The 20049-nt window shown below is 38.2% G+C and overlaps 1 protein-coding gene across 2 annotated transcripts in view; it reads right to left on the minus strand.

Annotated features, from left to right (window-relative positions):
• Window positions 1–20049, minus strand: part of ATP2A2 (ATPase sarcoplasmic/endoplasmic reticulum Ca2+ transporting 2) — a 57876-nt gene that overhangs the window by 14177 nt on the left and 23650 nt on the right. For both annotated transcript variants that reach the window (XM_006048297.3, XR_006640112.1), the window contains exons 6-11: window positions 11388–11468; window positions 9377–9462; window positions 8011–8475; window positions 3585–3673; window positions 2832–2934; window positions 1854–1985 (exon numbers count right to left, since the gene is read on the minus strand). In XM_006048297.3, the coding sequence (XP_006048359.1) occupies window positions 1854–1985; window positions 2832–2934; window positions 3585–3673; window positions 8011–8475; window positions 9377–9462; window positions 11388–11468 (956 nt within the window). The remainder of the gene's footprint in view (window positions 1–1853; window positions 1986–2831; window positions 2935–3584; window positions 3674–8010; window positions 8476–9376; window positions 9463–11387; window positions 11469–20049) is intronic.

Genomic DNA, 20049 nt, shown 5'->3' on the forward strand with positions numbered 1-20049 from the left:
CTCAGCAACCACTCACCACTCTGGCTAGAACAGAGGTTATTGCTTAGGTCCATTCAGCGGGCATCACCATGACCATAAGCAACAAGTGGGTCAGCAAACACTAGGCCTGAGCCTCAGCAACCTGAACAAGGTCCATGTCACGGAGCTGCCAGCTCTTTCTGGGGCCACATGCTGGATCTGTCCTGCAATGAACTGTCACTGGGTTCTGTGACCTCACACACTTGGTGTAGCTAAACCTGAGTAAAACCATCTGCAACAGCTGCTGGCAGACACTGATCATCTGGTCGGCCTCCAGCACCTGGGTCTCCTCAACAGGCCAGTCCACCCTGCCTGCCACTTTGCTCAGCCTAAGAAAACCTGGCTCTGGGGCTCCGACAGGCAAGGGAGAATAGCTGAGGGACCACACATTTGTCTAGTGTTCGCACACCTAACAAGACACACCTGCACCCCCAGTATTGCTACTCCACCCACCACAGCTGCAGTAATTCTGCTCAAATAAATACAGCATGTCAAAGTTTTAATTACTACTAGATTTAATTTGCTGACATTATGCTGAGAATCTCTACTTCTGTATTATGAAAGTTACATCAATGTCAGGTTTTGCTATCAGGGTTATGCTGGTGATAAAGGTTTCGTTCTCTGCCATCTTTGGTGTGGCCACACTGTACAGCTTGAGGGCAAGTGTCAAGTCCTAACCACTGGACAGCCAGGAAACTTGTATTTCCTGAAAACTTGTATTTCTTCAGTGTTGGCACAACTGGGCCTGAGTAATTTGAGAGGAAGTGTAGATTTTGAATTATAGATCCAGTTAATTTAACAGGCATAGGATTATTCCATTTTTCTTAAGAAAAATGTCAGCTTAGAAAGCTGTGCTACTGAGAGGATCTGTTGATTTCTTCTATGCTGTCAAATTTACTGATACAAAAAATTTTCAGAACAGCTTTTTGATCTTGTCTTTATTATTTCCTACTTCCTTCTACTTGTATTTGTTTTTCCATTTTCTTCAGATGGAAACTTATGTATCTTTTTAATTGATTTCTAGTTTAATTCTATAGTGGTCAACAACAGTCTGTACAATCCTTTGTAATTTGTTGAGTCTTGCTTCATGGACCAGCAATATCGTGTATTCTGGTAAATTGTTCCTTAAAGTGCTGCTCCATATCCTGATTTTTTTTCATCTGCTTGTTCTATCAATTTTTGAGATAGGTGTGTTAAAATCTCCAACTCTAATTGTAAATTTGTCTAGTTTACCTTTTATTTCTGTCAACTTTTGCTCTGTGAACTTTTAGTACTACATTTGCATAAACAATCAGACCATTTAACACAAGGTCATGGGCAACTTTGATAAGAAGTTTCGATAGACTGGAAGAAGGCAAAAGCGTGACTGGAGTGGACTCAAGAAAATGGGAAAAGTGAAATAATACATAAAAACGGTTCTTTGAGACATTTTACCATGAAGGAAAAGAAGCAGGGTGCTTAAGTGAAGAAATTTTAAGATAAAAAACAACTATTATTTCTCTACTGAAGATCCAGTAGAGACAGGAGACTGATAACGCAGGAGAGATGCTGGGGCTTATTGGACAAGGAGCAGCCGGGTTTTACTGGGAGCAGAAAGAGTACATGTCACAGCACAGGTGGCTGCATATGGAAACTGTCCATTGACAACTTTTATTTTCTTGGTCAAATGGCCAGATCAATTTATCTTATAGCGAAGAGGGAGAAGGAGACACTGAGAGAGAGTTTGAGGAAATAAAGTATAGAGTAAGTTGTCTAATAAGAGAGTGAGTGGGTGGACTGAGGACATATGGTAGGAGCGATGGGCAGCATGAACAACACCAAGCTCAAATACTGACCGAGTTGCAGGCATTTGCTCGTTCTATTTTAGAAAGACCCTTCAATTCGGTATCAAATACATTCATCTTCTCTACAAGGCAGGTGAGAGCAGTCTCTGTAGCTTCTCCAACTTTTTCATACACACCCTTTGCCTGTAATAGTTGAAAGCATACAAATTACAAAAAGGGAAAAGTAGTAAAAACAAGGAAATTTTCTTTAATAAAGACTTTTTTCCAGAGAAGGACACTCTGTCCTCCATTACATCATTGTTCTCTGGGTCATTTTTATCCTATCCTGGAGCACATGATCCAAATAATTACAAATGAACTCAAAGGACAGCTGTGCGTTTGCTCTTCTTCTAATAATTAGGTCTTTCATTCCCCAGAACTAGAAGCAAATAATCACAGTATTAACTGAAACATGAGAGCCTGCAAATAGTATTTGTAATTCCATGTCATTATTTATCATTCTATAGAATTTATATTCTATTTCTGTTGGGGACTGGCTTGTCTTTAGAAACCAAAAACTGCATCTCACTGTTTATAATTTAAAAAGGAAGGAAAGAAGGTTTTCTGTTGGTTAAATTTTATATAACATCATCAAAACAACCTTCTAAGCCTCAACCTGTCCTCAAGGATGCAATGATACCCATCTTAAAAAGCCAAGATCAACACCCTATACTTTCAGGAAAAAGTATCCTGGGTTTTACTCATTTATAGTAACTAAGCTACACACAGAAGAGAACATCATGTATGCCACAGCTCCTAATTGAGTAACTGCAATGCTCAACCACAGAGAATATTATGAAGGGCTCCCAGCTTTCTTTGGGTAGATCATGCTGGCTCTGATAAGAGACAAGCTCTTAATGGAAAGGGCAAATAAAATCAGGAACTCGTACTTTCAAAAAGGGAGGAAGGAAGGCTAGATTTTCATCCCACCCACCGCACCCTTGAACTAGAAACAGCCAGGTCTAGTTTCTCATTTATGAGGAGGCTCACCTCATTGTAATCCAAAGCAGAGTCATTACAGAGAGCACAAATTGTCGCCAGTTCCACAAGACCATCATACTGATGACATTTCACTGGTTTATCATCTTTATGTCTGTCCGAAGAAAAAAAAATAAAGCGGTCAACTGTGGTCATTTTAATTTATTTTTTTTACTAATAAATAGAATTTTGTGTACTCTAGATTGGCAAACATTCAAAAGAATTCAAGTGATGGCTCCTAGAAATCCGATGCTGGAGACAGTAACAGAATGTGTCTCTGATATCAGTAGTCAATCAGTAAAGACCAGAAATTCTTAGTTACTGAAATTCCTCCACCACTGGTATCCATCCATAAAGAAAAATCAGAAATTCCCTGGTGGTCCAGTGCTTAGGACTTGGTGCTCTCACTGCCGGGGCCTGGGGTCTGATTCTTGGTTGGGGAACTAAGATACCATAAACTGTGTGGCATGGCAAACAAACAAAAATAAAAAACCACCCCCCAAAACTCCACCTAAACAGAAACCCCACTTGAAAATTTAGGCTTCAAAAGATGAAAAAGGTTCACTGGCTTAAACAATCGATTTCAACTGTATATCAATTTTCAGGTATGTGTTACCAATTTTATTTTTTAAAAAGTATGCCATTTTGATAACCCACATGAGCTACATCAGGAAAATTATCTGAACATTTCAGAGACACTACAAGTCTGTACAGTCACCAAACTACCAAAGTGGAGCCTTTAAAAGACAAGGAAAGTTTACTCACACTTCTCCAATAGGTGCATATGTTGATCCAGTTATGGTAAACTCATTAAGGGAACAGGTATCACCTTCAACTTTGTCCAGAATGAACATCTACAGAAAAAAAAGCCTAAGTGTTTAAAAGATATTAAAAAAAATATGCTAGAAGCATATAACCTTTGCTAAGACAAAAGGCCCTTCTGACTTAAGTGTCGAAGCTCAGCATGAGAAGTATTGTTCCTTATTCTAACTAGACACTATTAAGACTGCCTCCCCATTCATCTAACAGTCTGAAAAACAGCATCACTGAGGTGCTAAATAAATAAGCAGCAATGGCACCAGGCAGAGGAGAAAGAGAACCTACATGAAAACCAAGTTATGAGGACTCTGGGCCAGTCAGTTCCAAAGACTCAGTAGTACTTTTTAGAATACTCAGAATTCCAAATGGCAGGCTGAGAAAGTGACCTAGGTATCCCTGCTTTAGAGCTAAGAGTAAAAGCCTAGGAAGAATAAACTCACATATCAGAGTTGCATAAACATTCCCCAAGTAAAATAAGACAAATTGCTTCTCTACTCCTTTCCACTTACTTTTTATTGTGGCAATAGCTCATTTTCTATGCAGCTGCACAACCACATGGATACAGTAATGAGCCCGCAGAGCTGAATGAACTGATGTTACCAAGACGATAACACATGGAAGCGTGCTTTAGGAAGGAATTCTTAAGTTTACAGAATAATAAAGTGACATGAGCCAGTTTTTTAAGGTGAGGGTATTTTTCCCCCCCTCTTGGTTTGCTTTCCAATTGTAATTCAGAAGTCCAGTTTGGAATGATCAAACCATTCTACAATAAAGAATTTTTAACATGTTAAACTCAAGTAAAAAAAGAGCCATGTAATGCTTTAAAAAATCTTTTCAGAGCATTCCGACTCATACTCAGTAAGAAAATCTGATTTTGTTTTAAAATAACTTCCTTTGCCTCATAATATTTGTTTATTATATAGCATATACTTTTAAATTCCAGAAGCTTCATTTCAAAAGTATACTCAGAACTAAATCAACCTGGGAACTGAACTAAAGCTGTGAGACAAAAGGATTAAAAAAAAATTATATACAATGGGATTTAAAACTGTGATGACTCCTGGTAAAAGGCTCTAGTTCAAACACATATAATTGGTGTGTCAAATGAGGAAAAGATTCATGTCCAAGGTCACATGCAGCAAGATCACCAATTCCTACAGTTTTTTTTTCCTAACAGATACAACATCTAAAAAAGGAATTTTGGCAGAAAGCTCTTTCCAAAAATGTCTGACATTTACAGAAGAGGAAAAAAAGGAATAGGTTAAAGGACGTGCTCAAGGTTACACAATTATTAGGTGGGAGAGAGAAACAGATTTTACCGATCTCTCCTATCAGAAAACTGAACTTTACCTTACTATTAAAAGTTGTGGGACCCTCAGCCATGGCACAATTTCTCAGAGCCTAGGTTTTCTAACCTCTTGAGCAGTATACCACACAATTCAGACAAAGTCACACGTAAAAAATTAACTGCACTAAGACTTATCAAAGCAAGTTGGCATCATTATGACTACACCATGTCACTTCTTTAATGACGCTGTTTATAAAAGTGAAGCTCTTTGGGTCTATACCACAGTACAAAATATTCTAAGACATTCAGAATTCTAACCCACACAAACTAAATCTGAATGCACACAGGCATTTTTAGACTGCAAGCCAGTAAACCATTTAGAAACTGCATGATGAGAGCACCCCTAAGTCAAGGGCAGTTATGCAACCCACTGCAAGAAACCTCCTGTGGAATACTGATTAGCATCCGCTTTCTGTCCCCAAAAGGTAGAACAGAACAAAGAGGCAAGCTGTTTCTTTAACAGTACATTTGAATTCAGATTATTTAAGGGAAAATATAAGAAAAAAATCCAACATTTTTGGGGACCAAGGAAAGAAAATTTAGGTAGCTCAGTTACAATCTGCATCTACTTAAGACAAGTTAGAAACTTGCCACCTGAACACCTGTCCATTATTTCTTTACCAACTGGGCTATCAGGATCTGGCTTTTGGACAACACAAAGAGTTGAGGGTACATATAGCAAAAAAATTACCACAAATTTAAATTCGGTAAGTAAAGAGTCTGAGGGTTCAATGTATTAAACCAAGAACAATTTCTAATGCTAAAAAAATCCATTATCTAAAACCCAGAGGGCCAAGGGGATGCTGGCATGTCCTTCGATGTCCTTCAGAAGCATTACTTAATAGGCATTTATTTAAAGATTTAGTGTGCTGGAAAATTTTAACATTCTTTCACTGTGCTATTATAAAGGGCTCATGTTTTATGAAGTTGTGGCTTGTTGTCCTCTATAAAAGACAAACTTAGTTTTATTTCCCTGTGTGATATTAACCAGTTTTTATAATCTAACACACACTAAGTCCTATTCTAATACTGAGCACTTCCTCACATGTTCCTGTAACCAGTTTTACCATCTTACTGATTCTCCCTCATTGAACTAATGACCCAAACAGAATCTTTGACATGAATCTCATTCAACATTTATGAGTTGTGTCTCTTTTGAAAAATTACTTTGACTTGTACAAATGATTTGACTTACAATCATCATGAAATGATTATCAGTTAGTGAATATACATCTTCTAATATAGATACAAAATAAGAAAAAATTGTTTCCCTGCGATGAGAATTCTGAAGTTACTCTCTTAACAACTTGCACATGAGCTACAGCAGTGCCGACTGCACTTAACGTTGCGCATGGCGCCCTGATATTCAACTGCAAGTCTGTACCTCCTGTTCACCTTCATCTGATTTCTCACCCTCCAGACTAATAACCACAAATCTGCTCTTTTTCTATGTTTGTTGTTGAAGTATAATTGACCTACACTATGTTATTACTTGCTGGTGCATGGGATAATGATATGATATTCCTATCCATTTCAAAATGATCGTTAAGTCTAGTTATCACCTGCCACCATACATAACATAGATACTACATTATTACTGACTGTCCCACGCTGTACATGTCATATCCATGACACATTTATTTTGTAACTGGAAGTTTATACTGTTTTTCTCATCCTTCTACCTCAAAGTTGTTTGAATAAAACTTATGGAAATCGAATTACATGAAAGAACTTCATTTAGCTCTATCTTTACATTATTTCCTTATTCTGCTTAGGGCAGGTTTAAACAGTTTATTTTATCCTAAAGTGATAGTCAAAACAACATAAGAAAATGAAGGATGAACACAAAATGAAGCAAGTTAAACACAATTATTTACTTTTCAAGATGAAAAACATGTTTCATTCAATGTGTTAAGGAAATACCAATTAGAATTTTATGTAGGCAGATAACTAGCTGGTTTTAGACAATTCTTACTTTGAAGCTTGTGTTAACATACATACACTTAGAAGAACAGGGAAATACAGGAAGCATAGTCACCTAACACATTGACAGACTGCTTATAGTTATAGTTACTTCCCCAATACAAGTATATCACTCAGTAGATAACCTCCATCAGATACAATTCAATTTGCTTAAAGCACATAAAAGGTATCAAATTATAAATCAAAAGTTTTATGATCCAGCAATCCCACTTCTGGGCACATACCCAGAAATGATGAAAACTAATTTGAAAAGATACACGCACCCCAATGTTCACAGCAGCACTATTTACATCAGTCAAGACATGAAACCAAGTAATTGTCTATTGATACATGACTGGATAAAGAAGATGATTAGGGTTGACATATACACACCATTATATAGAAAACAGATCAATACTCTTGTAATGCCCTATATGGGAAAAGAATCTTTTAAAGAGTGAGCATATGTTATGTATATGTATAACCGATTCATTTTGCTGTACACCTGAAACTAGCAACACTATAAATCAACTATACTATAATAATTGCTTTAAAAAAAGAAAAAAATGCCACTTGCAGCAACATGGATAGACCTAGAGATCATACTAAGTAAACTAAGTAAGACAAAAACAAATATGATACCACTTGTATGTGGAACCAAAAAAAAAAAAAAAGATACAAATTAACTCATTTAAAAAATAAAAATAGACCCACTGACTAGAAAAGAAACTTACGGTTACCAAAGGGGAAAGGGAAGGGTTAAAATTAGGAGTTTGAGATTAACATATATACACTATTGCATACCAACAAGGACCTACTATATAGCACAGGGGAACTATACTCAATATTTTTTAATAAGCTACAATGGAAAGGAATCTAAAAAGAATATACATATATATCTCTGAATCACTATGCTGTACACCTGAAACCAACAAATCATTGTTAACTACATTAAAAATAAAATTTAACAAAACAATAAAGCTCTTAATGATATGAGGGCATATTCTTATGATGAATCAACAACCATAACTCAGAAAAGATTTTTAAACTACTTCCACTTACCCTGCAGACTGACATCTGGTTCGTTGTCAGTGTGCCCGTCTTGTCTGAGCAGATAACAGAAGTACAACCAAGGGTTTCCACGGAAGGGAGACTTCGAACAATGGCATTTTTCTTTGCCATTCTGCGAGTTCCAAGCGCCAGGCAAGTGGTGATGACAGCAGGCAGACCTTCAGGAATGGCTGCTACAGCCAGGGCTACTGCAATCTTAAAGTAGTATATAGCACCTCTGATCCAGGAGCCCCCATGCACTGGGTCATTGAAGTGCCCAATGTTTATGATCCAGACCGCAATGCATATAAGGGAGATGACTTTGGACAGCTGTTCCCCAAACTCATCTAGTTTCTGCTGGAGGGGTGTTCTCTCCTGTTCCGTTGCTACCATCTCATCTCGGATCTTGCCAATTTCAGTGTTAACTCCAGTTGCCACCACCACTCCCATGGCTTTGCCAGCAGCAATGTTTGTACCCTAGGACAGAAGGAGAGAACTGGTTAAGAGATTAACCCTATATCCTACTTAAATCCTGACTAGTAAACTCAGACTTGTGTGGATTTTGATGAGGGCACCCAGACTCTCTACTGGGCCTCTCTACGCACCACATTCTACTGGGCCTTCGAGTGGCTACTACTCAGGTAACCAGCCTTCACATTTTGATGATGAGCAATACCTCAAGGCAGGTGGTATAGTATGTCTCTCTGTGATTCTCCGTAAATGAAAATGGTACCCACTTGCCCCAGAGTCCTTTACACTGGCCCACCTGAAATCTCTACTCACTGAGTCTGGCTTGCAGAGAGCTCTGGACTGGAGCAGAGCTTAACTCCTCTGTGTTCCTGACTTTTCAAACATTATACGGCTCTCAACCCTAAGCATTCTCTACCTCTGGCTCCAACAACCCCACCTCTCCTTTCATCCCTGTAATAAGAAGGACGACCAGGACCAGGAGCTGCCCTCGAGGACCTCCACTCCAGCACCGGTATTCAAAGTGCAAGGTTTCCCTCCCCACTCTATTGTAATTCCTAGTTCATTATTTTCACTGTAGCTCTGCAGTACTTTTTAAAAATTTACTATGGGTGGTTAGATTCCCATGTTAACACACAAAAGCCTACTACTTGAAATACCACTTTAAATTCTAAACAAAAACTATAAATTTCCCAACTTTATATTTCAAAAAAATTTTAACAGAAAAATTGGAACAGTGCAATAAACATCTATTTTACTTTTCACCCAGACTCACCAATTATTAATGGTTTGCCACATTTGCTTTCTTTCTAAACACACACCTTTTAATTGTGAGCTATACACAGTTATCATCCACGTCATTTTAAAGGAAACACCCCTTTAAAGGTTAAATCTTATCCAAAGTACTTACAGAAAAGAGCATGTTCTTCTTATCTTGATTGACAGCCCGTGGGTCAGGGACAGGGTCAGTGTGCTTGATGACAGAGACAGATTCACCTAAGCAGGTGGCAATACAGGAGGTTTGTTTAGATCTACGCAGTTCACACTTAGAACCCTCGTACCCTCATTCACTCATGCCAATACCACTCTCAGGAAAAGGGAAAAAAGCCCCAATTCATTCAAAACGGTATAAACTAGTAAAATTCAGTAAGAGAAACTAATACAATATTGTAAAGTAATTAGCCTCCAATTAAAATAAATAAATTAAAGAAAAAAAGAAACTAATTTCCAAGAAAAAAAAATCAAAATAAAGGAATTTAATTTTGAAGTAAAATTCGAGTCAATTACCTTTATTTTCTTAACTATTCAAATTTAGTTCATTTTCAAGTATCATTTTATACTCTAATATAGCAGATGTAGATTTATTGTATACTTATATATACACACATATTGTGTGTATATAATAGTTAAAAAGCTGAAAGTGTATTTACTTTTAACAAAATGAATAAACTGTAGATACAGATATGAATACTGAGGCTCATCCACTGTAAAGCCTGTTTTTGTTCAATAATGCCAAAGATGAGAAATGAAAACACTGTTCTAGATAACATTTGCATGCACTTATCAACCATTCTACTTCAATAAACCAAAATGAAAAACAGCCATCAGCAGCACTAAAAAAGACCACATGAAGTAAGAGACCACTTCTTAGAACTTTCACAGTGTCTTGTTGAACCTGGTTCCAACCTAACAATCACCTATGAAATGCAGCTGACCCTTGAACAGTGCAGCAGCAGTTGGGGGGCCAACCCCTCTGCATTTATAAATCTGCACAGAACTTAGGCCTGGCCCTCTGTATACATATGATTCCTCGGGATGTGCAGTTCTGCATCTGAGGATTCAACCAACTGGTTTATTAATGAAAAAAATCTGCAGATAAGTGAACACATGCAGTTCAAACACACACTGTTCAAGGGTTAATGGTATATAAAGAGGGTGAAACATGGCCCTAGCTGTTAACTCAAATTTCAGGAAGCAAATTTCACTCTCAGTATTTAACAGAAGACTCTGGTTCTTCAATCTAGCCTAAAACTAGAGTATGATTTTTATTTAAAATGGAAATTATTTTTGTACACACAATATGAGAATTTTATATACAATCTGATCAATTCCCTACCATTTTATGGCTTAATCAGCTTCCAGGTTGTTGCTGATAACAGCAGTTTTAGTAGATAAGCTATTCATAAAGAAACAATAAAAAATACAGAGTCCAGGTTACTCATGTCCTACTTTGAAGACATTTAGTGGCTTTTCAAAACTAATCATCAGATAAATCTTTGAATTTTATATTTACTCACTATTTAATTCAGGTTAGCATTGTGTTTAAGTTAATCTTCTGACCACCTTACTTCCAGTTAATATGAAACCTCCACCCTAGACTGTGCCTTTATCAAACAAAAACGGGAAAATGTTCCAAACAATCCCAAATCTAATTAGTGTTCAAATTTTAGGCAGTAGACGTTCACCATTTTGGAGGGTGCTGACTTTTGTTAATTGTACATTTTACTATTGCAAAGTATGTCAGGTGTGAGATTAGTATTCCTGGAGTCTATTTTTCCTGCCTGGAAAAAAAACACTATGTAATTAATTCACTTTCCACAAAACAGAGAGACAACAACACTGCTTCAACTTTATCTCAGGCTACTGAAGGAATTTTCAACCTTTAAAAAAACTTTTAAAATCAAAACTAATTTTTAATAAAATTTAAATATAAGAAGGCCTTATGAGATGAAAGCCAACTGTTTTAAAATCATAGCTTGGCATCTATTGGCAAAAAGACTGATGAAGCTTTACAAAACAAACATCTTGGAAAGATGAGGGTGGGACGCCATCAATGGACAGTGGGCAAGAGTCAGTTCAGTCATGAGCATGGACTCTGAGGGCCTCAGGAACCAAGCAGCCTGCCAATACATGATATTTACCTGTGAGAATTGACTGGTCAACTCTTAGAGTAGTAGATTTGATGGAAGTTAATCTTATATCAGCAGGAACTTTGTCACCAACTAATTGGGGAGAAAAAAAGCAGCTTAAATAAGGAACTTTTGAAATCATGTTACATAAAGAAGCTGTCTCCAAATCAAACACACAAATAGTCTGTATACAGCACAAATTTAATGTGCTACAGGGACTGCCTTGGTGGTTCAGTGGTTCGGACTCTGTGCTTCCAGTGCAGGCGGCATGGGTTCAATCCTGGGGAACTAGGATCCCACAGGCTGCATGGGACTCACCCCCCGCCCTCAAATCTGCTACAATAAGCAATATAAGCAACTTGTCCTCAGGGTCATAAAAACTCTTCCTGGATAAATACCAGATATGAAGTACACAAGCAAGAGAATAATGATGCTTGGGCAAACAGCTCTAAGTACACATTATTTAGTCACACTCACACACACACACGGCATGGCGAGGGGGACCGAATTGTAAACTGATTTTTTCCACGGGGAAAGCTAAATTATCATAAACAGGAAACAAATACCTCTATAAAAAGATGCTCAATAAATCTCACTCATAAGAAAAAGGCAAGATAAAACACAGAGAGACCACTTTTTAAACTATCAAATTGACAAAGAAGTTGAGGAAAAAATGCACTAAGTTTGAAAGAATGTACAGAAACAGGGCTTCTTTATACAGTGACTATAAAATGTGGAAAATTTAGTTTTAATAAGAAAAAAAAAAAAAAAATCCAAAACCCCTAAAACAAACCAAAGCTACAAATCACTTAGAGTCAACTGCATGAAAAGTCAAAGCCAAAGTCACTCAGTTGTGTCCAACTCTTTGCGACCCCATGAACTAAACAGTCCATGGAATTCTCCACGCCAGAATACTGGAGTGGGTAGGCATTCCCTTCTCCAGGGGATCTTCCCAACCCAGGTCTCCTGCACTGCAGACAGATCCTTTACCAGTTGAGCCACCAGGGAAACCCAACATCCTTTTTCCAGAGGATCTTCCCGACTCAGGAATTGAACCGGGGCCTCCTGCATTACAGGCAGATTCTTTACTAGCTGAGCAAGTGCATGAGCAGGTATTAATGAAAATTCGGTGCTTAGTGCACTGCTAATAAGGACAAACTGAACGTCAATAAACATACCATATAATATTAGTATTCGTTTAATATTTTTAACTCAACTAGGCATCCAGACTTAGTGACGATCCTACATACACCGCTGAGTACAAAGAAAAAAACTTACAAAATCTCTGGAGGGCAAACTGGTAATACATATCAAAAGTGCAAAGCACAGGGGTTCCCTGGTGGTCCAGTGGATAGGACTCTGAGCTCTGCTTTTGCTTTCACAGCCAAGCGCACAGGTTCAATTCCTGGTTGGGGACCTGCGATCCCTGTAAGCCGCACGGGACGACAAAAAACCAAACAAAAATGGCCAAACACAGTCTTTTTACCCCATAAATTCCACTATAAAGAATTTATTCTACAGATATGCTTGTAGTACACAGTTAAGTTTTTTTTTTTTTTTTTAATCAGCAATAGAAAGAAGAGACAAGTCTATTCATATTGCACATTAAGTGGAGAAAACACAAGTGTGCAGCACTGTGCACATGGAGCTCTGCATGAGAAAATGCCTCTGGCAGGGATGACAGACTTACACCACCAGACAGCAGGGCATGAGTGGAAGGAGACTTCTCACCTTATATGTATGTACCCTTTGGTACGTTCCGAAATCTGCATTATCAGATAAATGAAAAACCTCTTGTGTAACCTCTGGGAGATCTTTAATTCAAGTGAGTCTTCTTTTCTGGGCCAGAGCTCCTTTAATAGCTCTTAAATGGACCATGTCTTAGCCCCTTTCCTTGACAGTATTTGAAATAAATGCCACAACACAGACCGAGGAACAGGTAAAGCCTGTATTTCACCTGCACCCTTAGAACAATGCCCAGAATACTGTAGGCGTTCAAATATTGTTAGATGAGCATGTTTTAGTATCAAAGCAACTGAACAGTAAACATAAGTACAAAACAGCTTTCCCTGACTCTCTGAAAGGTACTAAGGTGTTTTTAGGAGTCTTATGCAAGGACAGCTAACAGAACAAATAAGCACCATTTCCCCTACAAATGCATGTATTAAGTTAAATCTTAATTTTCCAGACTTACGCTACCATACAGAACTGTTAACTCTGTCACTGGTTATACATAAACTGTCTTAAGAGGTAGATTCAATCGATTCAGTCTACTTCTTAGACAGAATCCACTTCTAAGTAGTAGATTGATTTCATTTGTTAAACCTTCTATTTAGTTCTAATATTTCTGTAACTCACAGCGTTTAAACTCAGGCAGAGTATAGTTCATGACACAAACCCTATAACCTATGTAAGAAACGCGGTCACAAGGCAGCACAGAGCAAGACTGCCAAGATCTACTCCCAGGAGGCAAAGATCATCCTTGCACTCGACTGCAAGGACACACAAAGTTAAGGGGAAATTTCTGCTGGAAATGCTTATGCAACAAGTGCAATATTCAGATGGAAGACACTAGAAACTTTCATTTTATTAATAATACAATTCTGCTCATACAACAATAGTAAGTAACTGTATCTTAAAATTTAGTGGCCTTCACAACCTAAAATACCCCATCAAGAAAAAACTTTAAAATAGCTTAGGGAATTATCTGGTGGTCCAGTGCTTAGGACTGTGCATTTTCACTGCCGAGGGCATTCGATCCCTGGTGATGGAACTAAGATTCTTGCAAGCTGCTCGTGCAGCAAAAAATAAACGTATAAAAACCTCAAACAACCTAAAAAACTTTTACTGTGTTAGTTCTGGCTGTCATAATTTGACCCTACATAACATTGAACATGAAAAGGATCCAAGTTCAATGTTGAGTGCGTGACCCTAAATGGAAAAATTACCTGACAATGTTCCTTTAACGTCTGAAGCAATTTATGCCATGATCCTACAGGAGCAGAAAACTTCTAACATGGCATAGCAGTCACCACAGTCTATAGGCCCACCTGTACTGTAACAACTGAATGGAAACCACCAATCTAAAAGCAGAATGCCAGGAATTCTCTGTGGTCCAGGGGTGAGGACTCCGTGCTTCCACTGCAAGGGGCATGGGTTCAAAGTCTGGGAAACTAAGATCCCGCAAGCCACATGGTGCAGCCATAAAGGAAAAAAAATAAAATAGCACAAGGTGTCATTTTATACTGGAGCTGAATCTCTTTTAAACAACTTAATATATTAGCTCTAGCCTGTACTCTCATATACCTGGCCACAATTTAATTAAGGTCAGCAAATCTAATATTCGAACTGAGGACCCAGAAGTTGTATCTTGCCGTTTATTTTGCTGTGTTTCAGTGGCAGCTCCGAGGATTAAAAATGAATGAAAAATGTGTTTTTGAGGCAAGAAATACCAAGATTAATTTTTTTCCTCAGTAACATGTGAGTTACTAGTTTAAGGTGGGATTGATACTATACATGCAGCGTTTAAAATTATGTCAATGTTCACACTTGCATTACAAAGAAACCAGCTTATTTTTACTCCTGCTGCTGCTACTGCTGCCGTCGCTTCAGTCGTGTCCGACTCTGTGTGACCCCATAGACGGCAGCCCACCAGGCTCCCCGTCCCTGGGATTCTCCTAAAAGTCTGTTTTAAATATATGAAGGCTATCTCTGTTGTACAGAAATTATACTGATATACATTTAATTATTGGTTAAATATTCAAGAACGAGTCAGATGTAAAATGCTAGTGGAACAAGTGACTGGGAAGTCCTTAAACACTGACGTCATGCTTTTTTAAACTTTTGTTCCCTCTTGTAACAACCATTCTAACTGGGAGGCAACTACATATGTAGGAACTCAAAGATGACCTGGGGATCTAATTCCCTGACCAGGGATCGAACCTGGGTCCCCTGTGTTGGTAGCATAGCGTCTTAGCCACTGGACCACACAGGAAGTTGTTTAAAAATTGATCTTATGCTCTTATTAACTTTTCTTCCATCCTGTAACAGCCATTCTAACTGGGAGGCAATTATGTATTTAGGAACTAAAAGATGACCTGGGGACCTTTTATAAACTACAGAACCTTGGGGCCTGCTCTTTAAGAGCCTGGTTCAATGCATTTGGGATCCAGGAATCCATTATTTTAAAGAAATTCTCCAAGCACACTAAAAAATTAATACAAGGGGGGAAAAGGCTTAGTAACTGGTGTCCCAGATCCTGTGAGGAGCCTGTTTAGAACAGTCTTTCCTGTGTGCTGTTTCTCATGTGCCATGTATGCGAAGCTCTAGGCCAAGAAGACCCTAAGTCCCTAACACTTGGGAAATGTACTACCTTAAAAGTTTCACGTTTATTTCCATTACAAAATGATCTCTCTGTGGAAAAGGTGCGCATGTGCTTAGTCGCTCAGTCGTGTCTGACTCCTTGTGACCCCATGGACTGCAGCCCGCCAGACTCCCCTGTCCACAGGGATTCTCCAGGCAAGAACACTGGGGTGGGCTGCCATGCTCTTCTCCTGTGTGGAAAAGGTACTAAGAGCATAAATCCAAACTGGCCTTAAAAACCTGCCAAGTTCTAGTATTCTCTTAGCGAGAAAGACACTCCCTTGCATCATCTTGACCAGACCAACTCGTCCTCATTCTAGACAGGAAACTAAAGTTAGCAATAGGAGTCTTGCCTAAAGAACTTCAATTAATGAAAGACTTCCTTTAGTTTACTGTCTGACTCTGCTTTTTGTTTGGAGGAGTCAATTCAGGATTAAATCTACGAGGAAGCTGGTTGTCTAAAGAAGTAAAAGATCCATGAAAACAAAGATTCAATGACTACTTTTCAACTAAGACATAATTTTCTTTTGTCTGCAGGCTTCTGTGAATTCCAGACAGAGAGTTTTGTGCAAGAGGAGTAGGCAGCCTGTTCCGATGATCACATCCGTGATATTTCCCTGATGGGGCATGTCAGTGCCCTCAGGGCAAGTGGTAGTGGAAAATTCTTACTCTTGCCAACGGGATGCTCTGCAATTTTTTCCTCTGAAAATTTTGTCTCTAGAGTTCAGGCAGTGTAATAGAAGAGTAAACTCTGTTATAAACTACTTTCTGTTTAACATCTGACACTTAAAATTCAGCTCTTGGCTCCTTAAGTCTGTGGCTTTAAAACCCGCTATCACAACACAGATTTCCACTCTGAACAAATTCTTCAATGCACACTTTATGACGAGTTACCAAGAACGCAAGTAAAAGCCATTTAAAGGAAAATACTACTTGGCCACATTTTAGAACCGAATGAACACAAGCTTTCTTAATCTTAAAATCTGGGAAAGACTATTTATAAGGCCAGGATGATTTAACATTGGTTATATTATTATGTCAAAAACACTGACAGTTAAAATCAGCACAACTCAGAAAAAGCCGTTTTTGAATTGATTATACGTAAGGAAAAAAATCTAACTTATTGTGGCAAATTCTACCAGTTTATTCAAATCTTTTTTTTTTTTTTTTTAGTTCTACCAGTTTATTGCTACCAACCCATCACCCTCCACCCTCATGCACACATGCTCAGTCATGTAACCCTATGGACTGCAGCCTGCCGGGCTCCTCTGTCCATAGACTTTTCCAGGCAAGAATACTGGAGCAAATCTTTTTTTTTTTATTTTTTAAAGAAAACTATATATAAGATCAGAAAATTACCTCTTAAATACCACTATTGTTTCTGAGTTTAAATGGCTCTGAGGAGAAGCCAGCCATAATAGAATTAACCTAAATTAGTTAAACATTTAACTGTGACTCAAACATTTTCACTCCTAATTTGAGTCATAAATTTTGTAGTTAGGAAAAAAAATGAATGAAATTCTTCACTTGAGAAGCTCTACCTGCCTACTTAACACTATTTCCAGGCCTCAGGGTGAGCATGGAAGAACATTACAAACTGCCATAGCTTATACTATATTTGTTCCCAGTCCAATTTGTTGGATATATTATCTATGAAACACATCTTTTAAAAATGCAGACATATCATTCTCTTTAAAACCTTTCAACAGCTTCTTCCTACTAGACTTGCTTCAAACACAATGCTCTTCAGTTTCTCAAAAGTTCCGAGTCTTCACAAACAGCCAGGCTTTCCTCGAACCTTCAAGATCAGGTTGGTATCCATCACAATGTGCCCACAGAATGTGCCCATTTCCTGATACTCATCACATTACATGTCTGATGTGTCCTCCCCACTGGACCCACTAGCTCCAAAAGGCAGTCACTTAGTCATCACTGATTTGCCAGGCCTGGTACTGTGCTGGAACATAGTGCACACTAAATAAAATATCTGCTATGGACTGAAGTACCTGTACACACATCATTTTCTTAAAAAAAAAAAAGGGGGGGGGGGACCAGAAACTTATAATTATGTAGTTGAAGACTGTCACAAAGTTAGAAACAATGAAAAGACAGGATCAAAGAGATCTTAGCCCTGGTTGAGCTGAATGAAGTTTAACAGTGATTACTGTTTAAGATACAGACTGAAAACAAGACATGTATGCTAGCAGAGGACTAGAGATATAGTAGGGAAAGAGAAACATGAAAAAGACGCATGGGCACCAAAGAAAGCCATCAAGATGGTAAAACAGGCCATCACAGGATGAGGAATCAGACTTCTACGTGCCTCCACAGAGAAAAACTAATGTACAGAACAGACAAGTGTGTTTTAGCTCCTTATAAGGGACTGCTGCTAAGTCGCTTCAGTCATGTCCGACTCCTAGCGACCCCATGGACTGCAGCCCACCGGGCTCCTCCACCCATGGGATTTTCCAGGCAAGAGTACTGGAGTGGGTTGCCACTGCCTTCTCCCCCTTATAAGGAACATTTTATAATAAAACTGGCATAATACATAATTGCCAATGAAAAAGTAGCACAGCTGTTCCTAGGCAGGGAAGTTTTTAGCTGCTAGAGGTGGAAGCTAACTGGTTCCTTAGATGCTGTGGAGGCAGCCCACAGCAAGGTTACTCAAGGTTAGAGTACACAGGATCTGGGATACCAACATGCATTTCTCTTTATTACAACAGTAAAGCATGCTCTTTACAAGATGAAAACCCATCCCTCACTTCCCTTGTCCAAACATCTATTTATCTGTTAACTCTATTTACCAAACACCTTTCTCTATAGATAACTTACTAAAATTTCATTAAAATAAAAATTACAAACCTTTAACATTGGTATGTACTTACCTGTTTCATTCTTTTTTAATGGCTACATAGTAATACCTACAGCAATCATCTCTAAAGTGCAACTTTGGAGAATGCTTATTCTATACTAAGCACTGCTATAAGAGTTTTATGAATTCTATGATTATCTTCATTCCCTGTTTACAGATAAGGAAAATGAGGCATGTAACTTGCTTAACATCACAGGTATTTCACAGCCATCCTGTGATTAGTCAGTCACTATTTTCACAGCCATCTACATGTTTCTAATTTTCCTTTTGTACACTTCAATTACTTCTGGAGAAAAGATTCACAGAAAACAGAGTTTTCCTACAAATGTATACTTCCACCAAATTAATTTTCTTGCCATTTCCCCATACTCTCAATCTTGTATTCTGACTACTGCTAACACCAAGCAGGAGAAGGAAATGGCAACCCACTCCAGTATTCTTGCCTAGAGAATCTTGTGGACAGAGGAGCCTGGTGGGCTGCTGTCCATAGGGTCACACAGAGTCAGACACGACTGAAGTGACTTAGCAGCAGCAGCTAACACGAAACACTTTATCTCTTAAAATGATTTTATCATCTTCAAAATAAGTTATTTTATATTTTTATACAGTCAAATTTAGTGATGTTGGTAGTTTTGTGTCACACTTAGGAAATGTGTTCCCTATACTATGTGGTTTCTTCTAATTTTCCCCAAATCTTAATCACAATAATAAGGGTTGGAAAGACTGGCACTTACTGTACTGTAACTACCACTGAGTCACAGGGAGAGGGGAGGAGGTGATTACAGGAAATGAGGAAATGCCAGCCCTGTGAAATTCAGGTCAGGCTTCAAGACCAACTGGTCCTTCATGATCTGATGACTGGGAATACCTTTCTGAGTTCCTCAGAACTCATGGTTCTTAGTGTCTTAGCTGTTCTCACAGCGATGAATAAATTATTGCTCTAGGTCTCAAAACCCTCTGCTTCTAAGAGCATCCACACTGATTTCTGTTTTAGACTGTTGTTCTGCTTATATGCAAGTTAAGATTAAGAACTTATAGCTCTATAAAACAGAGATATTCCTTACAGGAAAAACTAAAATAATGATTTCTACTGTTTTTTGGTTACAGATGACTCAGATCTGCATCTCTAACTAGTTCTGTTCTCTCATCCTTCTCACTGTGAAACAACTCCGTATGGGGAAAAGACAAAAGACAACAATCCTTATTTGGTCACGTAGTTTTGCTTCTACATCTCTGAGCGATGTTTATCATTTTAGGAACAGGTGAAAACTGTTTAACAATATTCCAACAACACCATGCAGACTGCTTAAGCAGACAATATTTTACAATTTAACTGTAATGACTTTTCCCATTTTGTTGAGATAAAAACCAACCTGTAACACTGTGTTTAGGGTACAAAACATTTATATATATACTATATGAAATGACTACAATCAGTTA

Source organism: Bubalus bubalis, chromosome 17 (genome assembly GCF_019923935.1).
Source record: "Bubalus bubalis isolate 160015118507 breed Murrah chromosome 17, NDDB_SH_1, whole genome shotgun sequence".
Classification (NCBI taxonomy): Eukaryota; Metazoa; Chordata; class Mammalia; order Artiodactyla; family Bovidae; genus Bubalus; species Bubalus bubalis.